The 17865-nt window shown below is 40.8% G+C and overlaps 1 protein-coding gene across 3 annotated transcripts in view; it reads left to right on the forward strand.

Annotated features, from left to right (window-relative positions):
• The window catches only part of PRTFDC1 (phosphoribosyl transferase domain containing 1), a 92963-nt gene that overhangs the window by 61708 nt on the left and 13390 nt on the right, over nucleotides 1–17865 (forward strand). For all 3 annotated transcript variants that reach the window (XM_072825322.1, XM_072825324.1, XM_072825323.1), the window contains exon 4: nucleotides 12727–12792. In XM_072825322.1, coding sequence (XP_072681423.1) covers nucleotides 12727–12792 — 66 coding nt within the window. The remainder of the gene's footprint in view (nucleotides 1–12726; nucleotides 12793–17865) is intronic.

Below are 17865 nucleotides of genomic sequence, written 5' to 3' on the forward strand. Positions count from 1 at the left end.
TTTGACTCTTCCTAGAATCGTAGCCTCTAATGAAAGCAGTTCAGTCCTCCAACATCAGGGCTCAAATGCAGTCAAAGGAACCAGACAGAGAACAGTGGTCATATCAGCCTCCAGCTTCCTCTTCTCTCTTTCCTGCCATCTCTGACTCAGACAACTTCTCCTGCTACTCTTACAAAACAAAGGCCCTGGTGTCATCAGCCAATGACAACAAATACTTGATGAGCGTAAAGAGAGAAGAGTAGGTATTTATGCATTAGTAATATGTGGATGCATAAGCAACAGCCCACGTGCCTTGTTCCATGGCTGCTGGCTCTGTCAGGCCACCTCATGTGGCCATTCTGACTTTTGGGGCACAGAGGTTGTCGGGTCTACAGCCTTAGTTGGATGCGTCATTGAGTTCTTCTTTGATCGTCTGGTAGGACCTAAGAGCAAAAGCCACCTTCCCTGGGTGATCTGGCATTCCTCAATGGCAAGTATAGTATAAGGTACTCTCCTGTACCTTAGTCTATATGGAACCCCACCTTTCCCATCTTAAAGAAGGCATGCCCACTTTAAGTCAGACACAGCTGTGGTCTACTCCCTTCTCCCATTCTTCTTCCAGGCTTCCGCCAACAAATTGGTACAGCAGAGTCTCATTTCCTTTGCTGTCCTAGACCCTTCCTTTCCACTGTGATTATAAAAATATTTATTAGAGAATAATTTATTCCTCAGGCACATTAATGGAGTCCAGATTCTGTTTGTATAATATGGACAGACAGATGTGCAGGGTATTGTGCTACTTTTAGATGAGCAACGCTGTTTACACAGAATTTTCCCGAGACCACCCAGCTCAGTTCACATGTAGTCTTCAGCTACTTCCAAGCCCTGGCCTCCAGAGGCAAAGAAAAAATTTAATAACTCAGCGCCCCACCCAGTTTTGAAGACATGACTTAATACTGAAGGAATTTGCAAGCCTGCACTGCCAATCAACATGCCTACATCACATAAACCATCTTTTCTTATTCTGAAAAATAAAAGGTGACCTTAGAAGCATTCTGCTCTCGAACCTTCTCACGTAATGCTCATGTCTCATTAGATACCTGGAGAAGTTGGCGCAAAACTATAAACCTAATATATAGTAATAGTAAATGAAATGCTTGACATTTGGTATTCTACTTTCTTTGTATTTCATATAAATTGCCTTTTCCCTCTAGCTTTGTATTGTGGCTGAGGATATTGTTAGTGCATTTTTGCACATAAAAAGTATGCTCTATTTTTTGTAGCATTTGCAAGCATTGGCAACCTATTTGTTCTTGACATGAATTCTGGGAAGCAAGTAAGGCAGGCAGTATTATCCCCATTTTTCAGATGGAGTAAATGAGAAATCAAGTGAGTTTTCCAAGGTGTCCTGGTGAGTAATTGGTTAAGATAACCATTGTGTCTGGTCATAATTATTTCTTCTTATACAATCATGTTACCTGAAAACCATTACCTAATTTTAAATTTGGTTGTTTTGAGTTATATGGACATACCACTAGATTATAGATGTACATTAAATGTATCGTTACATTACCTTATACTTTACCATGATGTAAGGACACATTTATTCCTTGTGTCTGTAAGCCATGTTGAGTTTTAGACAATGATTTCCATAGAAAATGTGAACCAGGAAATAATACTCCAGGTTCCTTCTATAAATACTGATAAATTTTAGTTACATGAATGACTGGAAGTTAATAAACAAAACAAAGTGAAGTAGAGCTTGATAGAGAGAAAAAAAATCATGTGAATAAAGTTATTCATATGATTAAGATACTTTAAGGTAGGCCTGGCTTTGTCATTAATTCACTCCCACACTCTCCCCCTTCCCTTTTATGGATAACAGAGAAGGAAAATCCAATTCAATAAATATTTATCAGGGGCCTACTCTGGGCAAAGCACTTTACATATGACATTTGACTTAAATCTCACAATCCAAACAATAACAGTAACAGTGTTATTGTCCTCACTGTACAGAAAAGGGGAACACGTCATGTTCCATTCTGCATCCAAGGCTTGCTCAGTGTTAAGGAACGTACAAAGATGAAAGATCTAAAGTCTCTATCCCCAAGTTGCCTTTAGAATAGCAAAAGTGAACAGATGCATAGGTGATGAGCAAGGAATAGTAGTATAACAAGAACTGCAGGAATTGATGCTTAATGCAAAGGAAAGACCTTGGTGGGAGAAATCAATTCTGGCTGATGGTGGTGGTGGGTTGAGGATCAGGTGATGTTTACTTTATATGTCTAGGAAAGTTATGATTTTAACAAGAAGAGACGTGACATAAAAACATTCTGGGTGGAGGGAGCATCCATAAGACACACGATGATAAAATGCAAGGTGTGCGCTGGACTTAGCTGGCAGGGTAGAACATAGACCTTGATGACTGAGAGGTGGCCTAGGGACCTGTCCCCTCCCCATCACCTGGGAGCTTACTAGGAATGCAGATTCTCAGGCCTCAAGATCACAGTCTGTACGGGTGATTCATGTGAACATGACACACACCTCTAGGGGAGACGAAGTATAGTATGAAGGTAGATTCTGATCAGACCCTAGAGAAAAATTCTAGAATGTATTAGTTCAGTGGAGGCTTTGGAGCAAGACAGAGGTTTATCCTGTTTCCAGCTCTGTCACTTTCCAATTGTGGAACCTGTTACTGTTATTTAGCAAAGTTACTTGAATTGGGATGATAACAGTACTTGTTATCTCATAAGATTTTTTTTTAAATGGACTTAATTTTTTAGAGCAGTTTTAGGTTCACATCAAAATTGAGGGGAAAGTACAGAGAGTTCCCATGTACCCCCGACCCCATACACCCACAGCTTCCCCCACTATCAACATCCCTCACCAGAGTGTTACATATGTTACAACTGGTGAACCTACATTGACACCTCAAAACTATGTGTTTGGGCAAATGTGTAATGACACATATCCATCATTATGGTATCCTAGAGTATTTATGCTACCCTAAAAATCTCCTGTGTTCCACTTATAAGTGTTCCACTTATGCATCCTCCCCACAACCTCTGAAAACCACTGATCTTTACTGTCTCCATAGTTTTGCCTTTCCCAGAATGTTTTATGGTTGGAATCATAGAGTATATACCCTTGTCAGATTGGCATCTTCGCTAGGAATATGCATTTAACCATCTTCCATGTATTTTCATGGCTTGATAGCTCATTTCTTTCTTAGCACTAAATGATATTCCATTGTCTGGGAGTACCACAGTTTATTTATCCTCTCACGTACTGAAGGACATCTCCGTTGCTTCCAAGTTTTGGTAACTATGAATAAAACTGCTGTAAACATTCAAGTGTAAGTTTTTGTGTGGACATAAATGTTCAACTTGTTGGGTAAATACCAAAGAGTATGGTTGCTGGATGGTACCTCATGGGATTTTGTTAGAATTCATAAAAGTGATGTGTTTAGCATAGTGCCTGGCACTTAGTAAATGTTCAGTAAATGATTCTCAAAGTGGGATCCCTGGGTGGCTCAGCAGTTTGGCGCCTGCCTTTGGCCCAGGGCGTGATCCTGGAGTCCCGGGATCAAGTCCCACATCGGGCTCCCTGCATGGAGCCTGCTTCTCCCTCTGCCTGTGTCTCTGCCTCTCTCTCTCTCTCTCTGTCTTTCATGAATAAATAAATAAATGAAATCTTTTTAAGAAATGGTTCTCAAAGTCAGCCTTGCTTCTAATATTTACAGGGCCCAAGGCAAAATTACAAATGCAGATCCACATACCATATTTCTAAATATGTAATATTTTGAAGTTTTATAACTTTGTCCATGGCTGGGCTCATGTTTCTACCCAGATCACCTGAGCTGGAGATGAAAGGAGCTGTACTCATCATCCCTGCAGGCTGCAAGCCTGAGCAGAGCCTGTGTCTGTTGGGCAGGGCAGGGCATAAGCTGGGCCCAGGACCAGCTCCTGGGTGGTGACTGAACCTGCCTAAAACCCACAAGAGACTGACCCACTTCAGCTCTTCAGGGAGTTGGGACAGCTAGGTTCTTCTCCCACAGGCCTCTTTCTCCTGATTCAGGTGCCACCAAGACTATACCTTCTGAGTAGAGAGGTAAGAGGGAACACAGTTATCTGGTTATCTGGGGAGCTTGGTCTCTGAGACACCTGCTTTGAGTGATTTAGGGTCGCCAACTTGAAGAAATATCAGCCCCTTTTTCTGGTTTCCCAAGAAAAGGCTTGCCTTTCTCCACCACCATACTCCCCATCCCCCCCACCCACAACAAACCTGACTCTACAAGGGGATAGAGAGCAAAGCCCAGTTCAGCACACATGTCCCTGTTGCATAATTCTCATTAGCTCAAACTGTTACAGAATTTTCCAGAAACTTCCTTATTAGACGAAAAAGAAAAAAAGTAAATGTCTTTGTGTTTTGGTGTTTGTGGTATGCAGGGCCCCTCTTGCCTGGCTCTGAGGGTGGAAAAAGAAATCAGACAAAATCAGACATCATTTTGCAGCATGCATCTTCAGAAATCTTTTGAGCTAAGAAGTGACACAAGAGAGCAGAACTCTTTGGACCCAGAGTATAATTGGGTAGGAAAGAAGATAGACCCAAGTTTAATGTCCAAAAGTGGTGTGTGTTCTAGAAGTTTCTCTGGCATGCTATCGGCTGCCAGTCTTGGTCTTTGCTGTCCACCATTCCTTCCCCTGGCAATCCTAAAACCAGTTCATGAGAGCTGGTTTAAGATTTCATTACTGTTGAACAACTATTTTCAATTGTTTTTTTTAAGTTATAATTATAAATCTTCCCTGGGTTATTTAGGGGGAAAAAATTGTATGGAGAAAATGGTCTTTCAAGAAAGAGTCACCACTGCAATATGGCCATCCACGTTTTAAAACACAGATTTTACTGAAGTCTTTTGGGGTCACTCACATGTTTTGAGAGGCTTCACTTGTTTGTCCTTCTGATCCATAATTTAAAAGCATAACTTAAACCAAAACAGCAGTCCATACTAAGATTCAAAACAGAAGGATATCCTGCTTCAAGATTTCAAACAGAGTTCATGTAAAGCAAACCCACTGGATCTGTTTTCAAACTGTGTTTCCTCCTTCCAGGGGTCCTTTATAACTAAATTAAAATAAAGGTCTATTTTCTCCTTCTTCCCTCCTTCTCTTCTTTTTTCTTTCTTTCTTTTTGATGACCCTTCATTATTCCTTCTAGCCTATAGATTCTTCACATCATTGTGGCCCCTTCTTCTAACTCAACTCTCCTTTATTTCTCATAAAGAAAAGAGCCTTTCTCTGTTGGGTAGAGATTACTCTTAGCTAACCACTACCCCTCTTGGAGACTGGGTGGAGTAGAATACCAATCACAATGGAGTAATAAATCATTGTCATTAAACAGAAAGACATTTTGTCTTCGAATAAAGTCACATCATGTTTGGAAAGTTAGACACACCAAATTCAGGAGATGCAAAATACATGTGGACTTCCAAATGAATGAAATTGTACATACTAACCTATTTGATTTTTTTTCTGGTTAAAATATGAGTTTGGCTTTTAAAATGTATCTTTTACTAATCATGAAATGAATTCCTATTATTAAGTATCTTAATAAATCATATTCTCACAATTTTAGTGTTCAGAATTCACATGGATATGTGCATTTAGGTTTTTAAAAATATTGAGGAGACTGTTTGGGAACTGACATAATAAAAGCATGAGAATAAAGAAATATAATTTGGATGGAAATCAGACATAACAGAGGAAGGTTTACATTTTTCCCATATTCCCATCTTCCAAGTTACTCAAGTCAACTTTATTTAAGTCCTTCTCAATTGAGCTTTACTGTTATTTCTCACGAGTTTGTTTATAATTTTCATTTTTCTCTGACTCCCATTGAGTAATAAGCTCCTTTAGGCTTCTGGACAGCTGGAGAAAGAGCTTAAAGGACTAGAAACCAAGTGCTGCCAAGAACACTTGTTGCTAAGTAGGAGAAGTATTAAAAATATAGCCAATGTATGTACTCAGATGCTTCAGTATGGCTTCAGAAACACTGGATACCACAATGTGCCAGCAACAGAGGATACAATTAGGATGATAATAAGGCTGTTATGCTGAAGGAGTTTCCATTCTATTGGCAATTGTTACATTCATAAAAAATTCCAGTTGATTATGCTCTATTAACATGCAGATCTGCATAGAGTGTTCTTGGGACACATATAAAGTCCAGGGGACTCTAGGAAAGCTTCCTAAAAGAGATGAGGCCTGAACTGAGTCTTGATGAAAGAGTGTGAATTACCCATGTGAAGAAAGTTGGAGAAGTGTGGTGTGAACAAGTATAGGCTAAGACACAGAGGGTAACACAGTAGATTGTATGCCGGGAACTCCTGAGGTCTCAATGCGGGACAGTGGTGTTCATCAATAGGGATGAGATGTGCCACAAGTAATTTGTCACTAGTAATATTTATCAAAATTTGCAAATACTTTTTCCTGTAAGTTAGCATGGTATCTTAGTTGAGGTTCTTTTGTTTATAAGTAGTATATAAATCAATTTTAGATTACATTAAGCTAAAATGGTGAATTTATGGTTAAGCTAAATGGTGAAAGAAACTAGGGTATCTTATGATCTCCAAAGTAAAAATGCAGCTGGGCCTGGAAAGAGAGCAGAAACCCAGCCATCCAATCTCACGTTCTACCACAGACCTTCTGCTGCCATCTTGTAAGGCAGTTTCAAGGTAAACTCCTTGCTCTATTGACTTGTAGGTGGCTCCCACAAGGATCCAATGAGAGCTAAGTACAAAAGTAGGTCAGAGCACAATCTCTGGTTTCTGCCTGTTGAGAAGGATGAAAACAGAAGAGTGGAATGCCAGAAATTATGCCCACCAAATGATCCACTGTAAAGTTTCAGACACCACAGTGTGGGAACTGGGAGGTCACTGAGAAACCCCAAAAGAAAACACATATGAGGTCGTTTTTAACCAAAGCTGCCGTCGAGATACAAAGTGGCAGTGCAAGGACATGAGTCCTCCTCACCCACATGCCTCATGGGTAGTGGTTAGCCTTGGTAAACCCTAACCACAGAGTGCATGGCACCCGCAGAGTAGTAATATGCTGAGTGGACCGAACAAAGAATACATCACAAAGTCAGTGTTTGGGCACCAGGTAGATATGCAAGTTCCTTAGGAGAATACAGGGCCTAGTTTACGTACTTGCTAATTTTAAATGCACCTTTTTAAGTGCTTCATGAACATGAATTCATTTAGTCTTCCAATAATCTTAAGAGATGGAAACTATTAATATGCTCTTTTTTTCAAATAGGGAAACTGAGGCACTGAAAGGTTAAGTAACTTCCTCAAGGTCCTACAACTAATGGAGAGTGGAGCTGTGAGTAGAACCCAGACAGTCTGGTCCTTGAGGGTAGCTGGGGACCCCAGCTGCCTAGTCAGTTAACCCCCACATTCTTCTTTCCACAGCATTCTCCCCCATAGTTTGTAAGAATGAGTTCCTAAACGATCTCAGAAGCAGATGGGTATTTAAGTGAACAGGAAACCAAAAAGTAAGCCAATTTCAAAGGAGAAAACACTAACACAATGATTTTAGAACGTTTTTTTTTTTTTTTGCCTGCACCAACTAACTTTGAATCCAGCCGATGTAAGTGGAATTGCTCTGTTTGAAGCAAGGGGCACAGAAGCTACACAGGCTTTGACTGCTCTGTGCCCTCCACTCTGACATCAGGCAGCTTAAAGGACTAAGGGATCCAGTGAAGAGTCCTGTCCTACATCAACCACTGGTTGAAAAGAAAACTGGGAATGCTGGAACCGATTCACCTGTCCTCGTTCTGTGACTTGGCATCAAATGTTAGAGTTTAAAAAAAAAAAAAAAGAATAGTCGTTTGCACCCTTTTAATTAGAAACTCAGGCAGTTTGGTCATTAAAACTCCTTATAATGAAGTATCTCTGGTTTTTGTTTTGTATCTCTATCCATTTAATATAGGATCAATGACCTTACTGAGCACAGAATAGCTGAGAGGAAAAATAAGACTCATGGGGGGAAAGCAAAGTTGAGGGATCTGTGGTAACTGAGAATATTGAAAAAGCTCTCCTGTGTACAGATTCTGAAGCAGGTGTCTCTGACTTTGAAAATGAATGGCTTAGGGGAATCCCTGGGTTTGGCGTCTGACTTCGGCCCAGGGCGTGATCCTGGAGACCTGGGATGGGGTCTTCCATCGGGCTCCCTGCGTGGAGCCTGCTTCTCCCTCCTGTGTCTCTGCCTCTCTCTCTCTCTCTCATTCTCTGTGTGTGTGTGTGTGTGTCTTTCATGAATAAATAAATAAATAAATAAATAAATAAATAAATAAATAAATCTTAAAAAAAAAAAAGAAAGAAAATGAATGGCTTAGAGAGTGGTTTTTTGTTTATTTATTTTCCTTACTTTTCCCCTTCCTGTTCCTCAAAAGGACAGGAATTCAGGATATTTATTCTTGCTCAGTAATGTTTTTTTTTTTTTCCTAAACATTATCTAAGCAGTCCAAAATCTCCATGGGAGGAATCGCCACACTTGCAGGGCTACTTGGGCATGCCCTTTTTGTACCTGGAGACCAGGTCACCTAAACTGGTAATTTCCAAAATATTTCCTTCAAGGAAGCCTGAACCAAATGTCAGAGATTCCCTTGGTGCTTTAAATCTACATAACTGCTGCCAGCATTCCTACCAAGATGTTGGCTTCTCTTGGCCATTTAAGCTCACATATTTCACTTCATTAGTATAAGCAGGATCCACTCCTTCTCCAGGTTCCTCTCAAAGACATACTATGGGCTTCTTTCTTCTAGGAATATTGCAGGTGCTGGGCTGGGGTAGGTTACACCAGAATACTACGGAACCAGGCAATTCCAGGATTGAACTGGATCCCTTGACTTATTAGCAGCTCTTCTTTGAGCAAGGTCTGTAAATGCTCATTGCTCAGATTCCTCTTTTGTAAGTTGTGGATTAAGTAATACCTATACTGAGCTCTATAATACCTATACTGAGCTCTACTGAACCTTAGCAAAAGAGATCAGTCCATTCCTATGCAAAGTCTTCTAGAGCATAGAAAAAAGATAACCACTCAATGAATTGTATGAGGCTAGTATAACTTTGCTTTAAAATTATAAGCCAATCTTACTAATGAAATAAGTAAGATGAAGCAGTCTTATTAAGATAAGACTTGGGAAGATAAGATGAATGAAGATGAGATGAATATGAAGATAAGACAAATAATCCCAAATAAAATATTATCAAATCAAAACCAATGATGTTTTAAAAAATACATCAATCCAGATGCCTGGGTGGCTCAGTGATTGAGCGTCTTCCTTTGGTTTAGGTCATGATCCCGGAGTCCTGGGATCAAGTTCCACATCAGGCTCCCTGCTGCTTCTGCTTCTGCCTGTGTCTCAGCCCCTCTCTCTGTGTCTCTCATGAAAAATAAATAAAATCTTTAAAAAATATACATCAATCCTAGGAATTAAAGGATGCTCTTGAACCATCAGAAAAATATCATGGCTACACACAATGGATTGAATGCATAAAATTAGCTCTATTCCCTCCTGAAATCCCACCAAAATACCAGTAAAGAAATAAATGAGGTATATACATGTGCAAGGACAAAGAGGAGGGAAGAAGACCTCAGCAGATAAGAGATGTCAGTGCTTTTTAGGAGGCAAAACGGATTAAGGAAGGGCACTGACTCAGCCGAATAGGCAAAGTGAACACCTAAATGCCTATGGAGGGAATTGTCAATGAGAAATACAGGATTCATGCCTCAGAATTCCTGAAAGGCTCACAAGTTAGTCTCTAGGTTCTTAGAAGGTGGAGAGAAGGAGGAATGGACTAAAAGCAGCAAAGTGATGGATAATGGATGAATGGAGAAGATGGTCCTGGAAGTTCTGCTCTCCCTTCCAGCAAGACATGAAAGGTTTCTTTGCTGGCGTGATCAAACCAGAGGGAGCTCCAGACTCCAGAGTACCAGAGAGGTCTGAGGAGTGACCATTTCCTAGGAAGGAAGGAGGGAAGGAGAAAAAGGAGGAAGCAAGCAGAGAAGCAGGAAGAAGAAAGGGGGGGAGGGAAATATTTACAGTGTGCCAGGCTCTGTTCTAAATAATTAGTATATATTAATTCATTTGAGCTTCATAACAGCCCAGTAAATTGGCAAATAGATATACAGAAATAGCCAAGAGCATTTCTTAAAAAGAACACAAAAACAGGACTCTCTCTACCAAATACTAAAAAGTGATAATAATTTAACAGTATGTATGAATGTGAAAATGGGCATTTTAGGCTAATGAAACAGAAGAATATAGAAATTGGCCCTCACATGTGAGAAAGAAAGATAGGATAAAAATGACATTTCCAACCAGAGGGGGGAAAATACCCCAAACAATTCAATAAGTAGTATTGGGACAATTGACTATATACACACTTGGAAGACATAAGTTCCAGATGAGTTAAGGACAGATCTAATAATAAAAACATGTTATAAACCTGGACTCTAAGTAAGACTTTCTGATATAAGACTTGCGTGGCAACATGCTGAATGTGTGACTTATAACATATTATTTAGGTTTCTGATATAGTGTGGTTCTTGTTTTCAATCAATAGAATGAAGATGATCATAGTAGAATTATTATGAAGTTTACTCTGATTTGGCAGAGGGTAAATCTCGTTTGTTACATTAAACTTTGTGGTCTAGTAGTTGCATCCAATTCTGCATACCTCCGTCCTCTGGAGGTATTGAAATTTTATTTTTCCTGCTGCTATTAACAACACATTTCAGTCTAATATGCAGACAGTCCCCCTATGTTAACTCCTATATCTCAGCACCTCTAAAAGTGACAAGAAAATCTTCTCCTTTGACAAGTTCCTAACCTAAAGCATGACTCTTGGTGAATGTATGATTATAAATGCCTATTCAAGGGACACCTGGGTGGCTCAGTTGGTTAAGTGTCTGCCTCCGGCTCAGGTCATGATCCCAGGGTCCTGAGATCAAGCCCTGCATGGGGGGAGGGGGGTGTCCCTGCTCAGCAGAGAGTCTGCTTCTCCTTCTACCCCTCTCCTTGCTTGTGATTCTCTCTCTCTCTCTCATGCTTTCTCTCTCAAATAAATAAAATCTTTAAAATAAATAAATAAATGTTCACTCAAAAACAGCAAGAGATCCGTGAATTCTGGATGTTCTTTGACTATCTCCTTTTGAGATCAGTTCCCATTAAGAATTTTTTTGGACTTATCTAATTGTTGGGCATCCCTTCCACTCTGTTGCCGTAAAGAGTGAATGCTTTACCAAGAAAGAGGAAGTGAAAACATTTTAAGGTCATTTTTCTCCTCTCTCAAGCAGTAAGGTAAAAAGACAAACAGCTGCTTCATTGGAACAACGGTTCTATTGGTTATTTGGCTGCTTTTTCCCTTCCCAGATGACCAATTCTATGACGAGTAACTATGCCTCGATAGAGACTCCGTTGCAAGTGACAGAATCCAATTCAAACCAACCCAGGAACATTCCTAAGGGGAGACCCTGGCTTCAGTAGCTAGAAAGTCCAAGGCTGGATTCGGCTTCAGGCGGAGCTGGTTACCTAGCAAGGCCTGGCCCCACCTGATCCTTAGGGAATGAACGACATCCGCCCGCCCCACACAGCTCCACCCCACCTCCAGGAAGGAGTCAGAGCCTTGTTGCTGGAATAAGAGAGGAAAATCCTAAACTAAGAAAGCCACAGCAGTGACCTAAGGTGTTTTCTGGTTCAGCACATCCTTCACAGGGTGCCTGCACCATCATCTTCTCCCTAGGGTTATTGCTAGAAGGGACTGTAACATGACCGCATTCTTGCTTGGTCTCCGAGCCACTGTCTGTAGGGTTTGTGTGTCCGGCCCTTTGCCCTATCTCTGCAGTGAGGCCAGAAAAAAAGTTGCCTGCTTTCTGTCTCCTGTTCTGTCTCCATGTTATTTTGTTGTGATGTGTGCTATGTGACAATCCATTTTGGGGTGTGTGTGTGTGTTTGTGTGTGATTTAATTAGGACAGGATGATGTATGATATAAAAACATCACAAAAGTGCATATGCAAAAAAAAAAGTGAATACTCATGATCTCTAATGAAAGGGGTATAAAAAGTCTCTTAGACATATTCCTGGGACTGCAAGAGTTTCTTGAAGCCTTCAATCCTGCCTGAAGGCCTAAGTGCCATAGTGCTTGATCTGTGAACTGTTAGAATCACCCTCAACCTCAGAGGACAGTCTGGACCTGTGTTGGCAGGAGTAGAGGAGGCCTCTAATCTCTTGGGGAATCACCATCTGATTGCTGGCGGAGTACTGGGGCTTGTTGGCCTAGCACACAAATGCGTGGTCCACTTCTGGGGGCCCCCAGGGGAGCCCCCTCCACCCAGGGAGGTCCCAGAGTAGGACCGCCTTCCCCAATTCCCTCTGCCTTGGGGTAGGTTCAGGCACCTCCCATCACTTTTGTGTTCCTAAATTAGGTTTGTTCGTTTTCTCTCCACTCCTTTAACATCCCCCCACCGCAGTCTCTCCCCTCCCCTCAAGCCATTAGAATGCTTTGTCTCCAACACAGTAGCAGGCGAGTGGCTCTCGGTAACCAGGGGCAACCAGGAATCTGTACCAGCTATTTGTGCCGTATTTGTCAGGCGCAATCCAGCCGCAAGCTGGGTAGACGGGGGAAAATGTGCTGTAAAGGTTTTCTGGTACAGTGAAATATTATCTTTTCTTTTTTTTAGAACGACCAGTCCATGGGCGAGATGCAGATAATTGGAGGCCATGATCTTTCAACACTGGCTGGAAAGGTTTGTAAATGTAACTCTGCTCGGTCTGCACTGATGTCATGGGGAAATCAATGACCTTCATTTCAGGTCAGCTCTTGCAATGCATTTCAGACACTCTCCCGGGTTTGCTAATTCATGCAAATGGATGTGTGAATCCTTTTAATGATTTCTTCCTTATAAAACACTCCTTTTATAATGCTTCCAAGACCTGAGCCCGACCAGATCTTTCGTCTCCAACCTTCCTTCCAATCTCATTTCAGACAACAGTTCATTACAAAATCCCTTGGCACTCCTGCTCTCTTCCTTTTCTCCTCTTGCAGGTTCTTCTTGAAAAGGAAGCTTTTTCCTTTATGTGTCTGCTTTTTTTTTAATTGGCTCTCATCTATGCCTCAGCACCTAGGCACTGCAGTAAGACATTTAAACAGGGTTGTCGAAATATCTAAAATTTAAGGAGGGAATAAAAAAAAGGATTTCTTGAGAGCACAGTTTTCAACCTTATGCCTTTTTCACTCTCATGCAAAAGAACATAATACACTAGCTCATGGGGCACACAACTCCACTTTCAACATGGAGTTCCAAGCCTGCCAATGCTTAATAATTACGTGAAAATCTGTTTGGATTGTGACATAAATGTATCCCGTGGAAGGAAGAGTTGTTTCATGAAGCACATGGCCATTGTGGAAATGGGACTTGAGATTCAAATTTTGCTGTGAATGCAAGCAACAGCTCTCCAGACTTATCTTGTTTTGTATTCATTATCCTTGAACAACTTCAGCTGTCTGAGTCAAATGTTTCTTCCGCAAGTTTAATCTCTCATATTTGTGGCTGTTATTGTTATGCAGTGTCCGGATGGAGAGAAGGAATAGCAGGCACATGTATTAAAAATCTGTGTAATAACATTAGGAAAACTACAGAGTCACAAGGGCCCTAACTATACAAACCGGCTTCCTTCCCTCTACCCTGAAGATAGCATAGTAGCCATCCAAGTGTGCCATTGCTATCTAGACAGAAATTATGTTCCACAAAAACTGGAATTATCTTGCTTATGTTAATGCATCTCTGGACCACCATTTGAAGATGTCAGTGCATGAAAAAACAACCTTGGGGCACCTGAATTGCCCTGTCTGTGGAGCCTCAGACTTTTGATCTCCACTCAGGTCTTGATATCATGGTTGTGAGTTTGAGCACCGCAAAAAAATAAAAAATAAAAATAACATCCTAGAAAGCTAAAATACTCTAAACAATTTCCAAAAATTCACAACATTTAACAACCCTGAAATGGCCTTTAAAGTCATTTGGGGCCTTACAGGTGTATGACACAAGAGAAAAACCATACAGTGTGTGATACAAACCTCTTGCTGTGGGCTATTACCAGCAGAACTGTTAAAGTGGCAATCTAAGAATCCCAAATGAATGCCAAGAAGAAGGTTGCACCCCAAATTGGGTATCTCTCCTACTTTCTGAAATCATCTTCGATTTCATTTTATTTTTTTATTTTATTTAAATTAAATTTGCTAGCAATAGTATAACACCCAATGCTCGTCTCATCATGTGTTCTATCTCATTTTAAAGTGATCTCCCTCTTATGTAAGTACTGGATATTCCCTTTCCTTAGACGTAGAGAAGAGGATGGGGAAAAGGTATTTCTTACTAGGGGCCGAGTGATAGGAGAGGTCATAGTGCTGTGCCTCAGTATCCCCTCCTAGAATTACTACAAAGACACTCTCCCTTCATGAGAAAGTAGAGATCATGGGAGGTGAGATGGGAGAGATGGAAAATCAGCTGGCAGTAAGCACAAGCAGGAATCAACTTCAGTTTTTTGCTCGAATGACAAATGATTCTTCCAGGTTACCAGTTGCTGTTCCGTGGTATCTTTATGGATACCACGGATTTACTTGCATTTATGGGTGCGTAGATGGATTTCTATATATATCTAAATGTGTGCTGAGTAACCCCTTGAGCTTAGAATGGGTAAGTATTTCTAAGATGAATCAACATTGATTAGCCAGGTTCTCAATTGTCGCAACAGCTTAGGTTTAAAGATGCATTTTTATGTAGTTCAGGGTACCTGGGCTCACATCAGAGGGGAGTGTTTCATTATTCAGTGCTCTCAAATGTGTCTTAAATCTGCCCACTTCTCACCATCTTCGCAGTAATCACCCAAGCCTAGACTTTTGCAGTAGCAAGATGTGGTCTAGGGCATGGGTTAATGAACTTTTTAGGGAAGGGCTGGGTGGTAAATGTTTTTAGATTTTGTGGACTACACAGTCTCTGTTGCAACTGCTTAACTCCACTATCATAGCATGAAACCAGGAAGCATCCATAGATAAAATGTAAACAAAGGGAAATGGATCATGTTTCAATAAAATTTTATTTTGAAAAATAGGCAGCAGGCCAGATTTTCCGATGGGCCATAGTTTGCTGACCTTTGGTCTAGGAAACAGCAAGGTCAGCCCCACCTACAAACTAATTAGAAATGCAATATCTCAGATCCCACCCCAGATCTTCTGAATTAAGTCTTCCTTTTAACAAGATCCCTAGATGATTCCTACGCATATGCAAACTTAAGAAGCACTGGTCTTCTAGGGCCAGACCACTACTATCTCTCCTCTGGGATGTTATGGTAGCCTAACTAGTCTCCTTGAACTTCTGCCTTCATTTAACTCTTGCTACCCTCCAAACTATCCTCCAAGAAACAAAAGCCAAAGGGATCTTCTTAAAATACCAATTGGATCGCCTCACTTGCCTACTGAAAACCTTTCAGCGCCCTCTCAACTAGGGCTGTCAGAGTTAGCAAAAAAAAAGAGAGAGAGAATAGGATGCCAAGTTGAATTTGAATTTCAAATAAATAATGAATACATTTTTAGTATAAGCATGTCACAAGCAATATTTGGAACATACTTAAGCTCAAAAGTTATTTGTTATTCATCTGAAATGTAATTGGGTGTTCCATATTTTATCTGGGAACTCTACTCCCAGTGTTCTAAGATTATAATCCAACCTCTTTCTCACAGCCTTTTAGACCTGTGTGGTCTGGCCCTACTTCCTTCCCAGCATCATCATACACCACTCACCTCTCCTCATAGTGCCATAATCACACTGGTTAAGCTCCTTCCTACCAAGACCTTGGAGGAGCTGTGGCCTCCAACCTGGAATCCATTTTCTGCCTACCTTTTATGTCTCAGCCTCCAGTGTAAGGGAGTCCTTCCCTGACTCTCGGTCTAAAATGAGCACTATTCCCCCCCCTTGCATGCTACTCACCTTCCCCAGTCATCTCTATATCAGTACCCGGTTTTAAGTCAAGCTCTTTCCACAGTTTGGAGTGTTTACTTGGAGGCTAACTAACATTTTTATTTGTCTATTTCCCCCACCAGAATGTAGTATAAGGTGGATAGAGACTTGCCTATCTTATTCACCATCCTATCTCCTGCATCATGCAAGATGTCTAGCTGACAAGTCACTCATTCAATGCAGGCTCTTCTTTCTCTTAAAAAAAGAAAACAAAACAAAACAAAAAAAAAACAAAAACGGAAGTGTTCAATGAAGGGTAAGAAAAGGAGGGCATGGTAGAGGGAAAGTAAATAGAAGCCCATCTAGCCAGACCAAAGAGCACATCAGCCAGTGAGTTGGGTTTAAGTTCAGTGACAAAGGTGTCAAGTGAGGACACATTGTCTTCAAGAAGCATAAGGGTTTTGGTGTCATAAAAGATTCAAAGTGGGGACTGGATTGGTGAACGCTGCACACCTGAAGGTGGAGGAATGAAAACAATTTCACTTAACATTTGGAATTTCCTTTTCCTTAAAACAGATGAAGGCATTTATATGGCCTGATCTGTTCACCCACTCTTCAGCTTTTCAGAGAAAGGCTAGGTGTTGAGTTTGAGAGAACTTTAAAAATAAGTTTCAGAGGCCCTTCAGAATCTTTCCATCAAGCAGAATATACACCAGCTGGGTGGAAAAAACTTGAAATAGTACCAAACAATTAGTGGGTACTCTTTTTAATGTTGTAGAAGAAAGTCAAACTGCAGTAAATACCTGCATAGAATGGAGCATTGTTGTAAATCATCATCTAACTTTTCCCTTACAAAGTGATTATACGTTTTCTCAATCGACAAATTTATACTGAAGCTTTATTTATCATTATATTATTAGTCTGCCTTGAACCTGTACATTCCTCTTTTTTTTTAATGCTCAGCCCCTAGGGAAGAGCTTCACAGGTATTTCCACATGAGACTCTTTCCTTGCCCATAAAAGAAATCCAAAGTAGGAACGATTCCTTGGGACTGTGACTGTCTTCATAAGAGGAGCCAGAGGTATTACTTGGGACCAGAAAGCTGGAGAGTAACACAGAAAAGGGAAGAAGAGCATCATGAAATGAGGGACAAAAGAGAGAAATAGGAGAGCCAGAGGACAAGAGCAGACCAATGTGACTGAAGTAAATCAGCCTGAAATAGAGAAGCAATACTTTAAAACCACAAAAATGTAAGTTAAGTTTGGTTTGTAGAATATATGGAATGTCTCAGTAAAGAGTTTAACTTTGCTCAGAAAAGGAAAGAGAAGTTGCAAAAGTTTTTGGGCAAAAGTGACATCGAGAAGCTATGCTTTGGGAACATGAACTTGATAGGAGGGTAGAATCACTGAGGACTGGAAAGAGATTCCAGGCAGAGAAACTAGTCTGGAGGTCATATGGGTGGAGCAAGTGTGAGCACTAGAACCACAAGAGCCAAATAGGAGCACTGCAGAAGGCACAGAGCTGTCCAAAGTAGCAGCAGCAGAGCTCAGTGATGAAATGAAGGAGAGGGTTAAAAAAGATTTTAAAAATTTTTTAAAGATGTATTTATTTATTTGAGAGAGAGAAAGAATGTGTGGGCGGGGAGTGGGGGATGTGGTGCAGAGGGAGAGAATCTCAAGCCGACTCCCAGCTGAGCATGGAGCCTGATGCAGGGCTCGATCTCACTACCTTGAGATCAGAACCTGAGCTGATGGAGCCACCCACACACTATGAAAAGATTTTTTTTTTTTTTAAGATTTTATTTATTTATTCATGATAGTCACAGAGAGAGAGAGAGGCAGAGACACAGGCAGAGAGAGAAGC

Source organism: Canis lupus, chromosome 5, assembly GCF_048164855.1.
Source record: "Canis lupus baileyi chromosome 5, mCanLup2.hap1, whole genome shotgun sequence".
Lineage (NCBI taxonomy): Eukaryota > Metazoa > Chordata > Mammalia > Carnivora > Canidae > Canis > Canis lupus.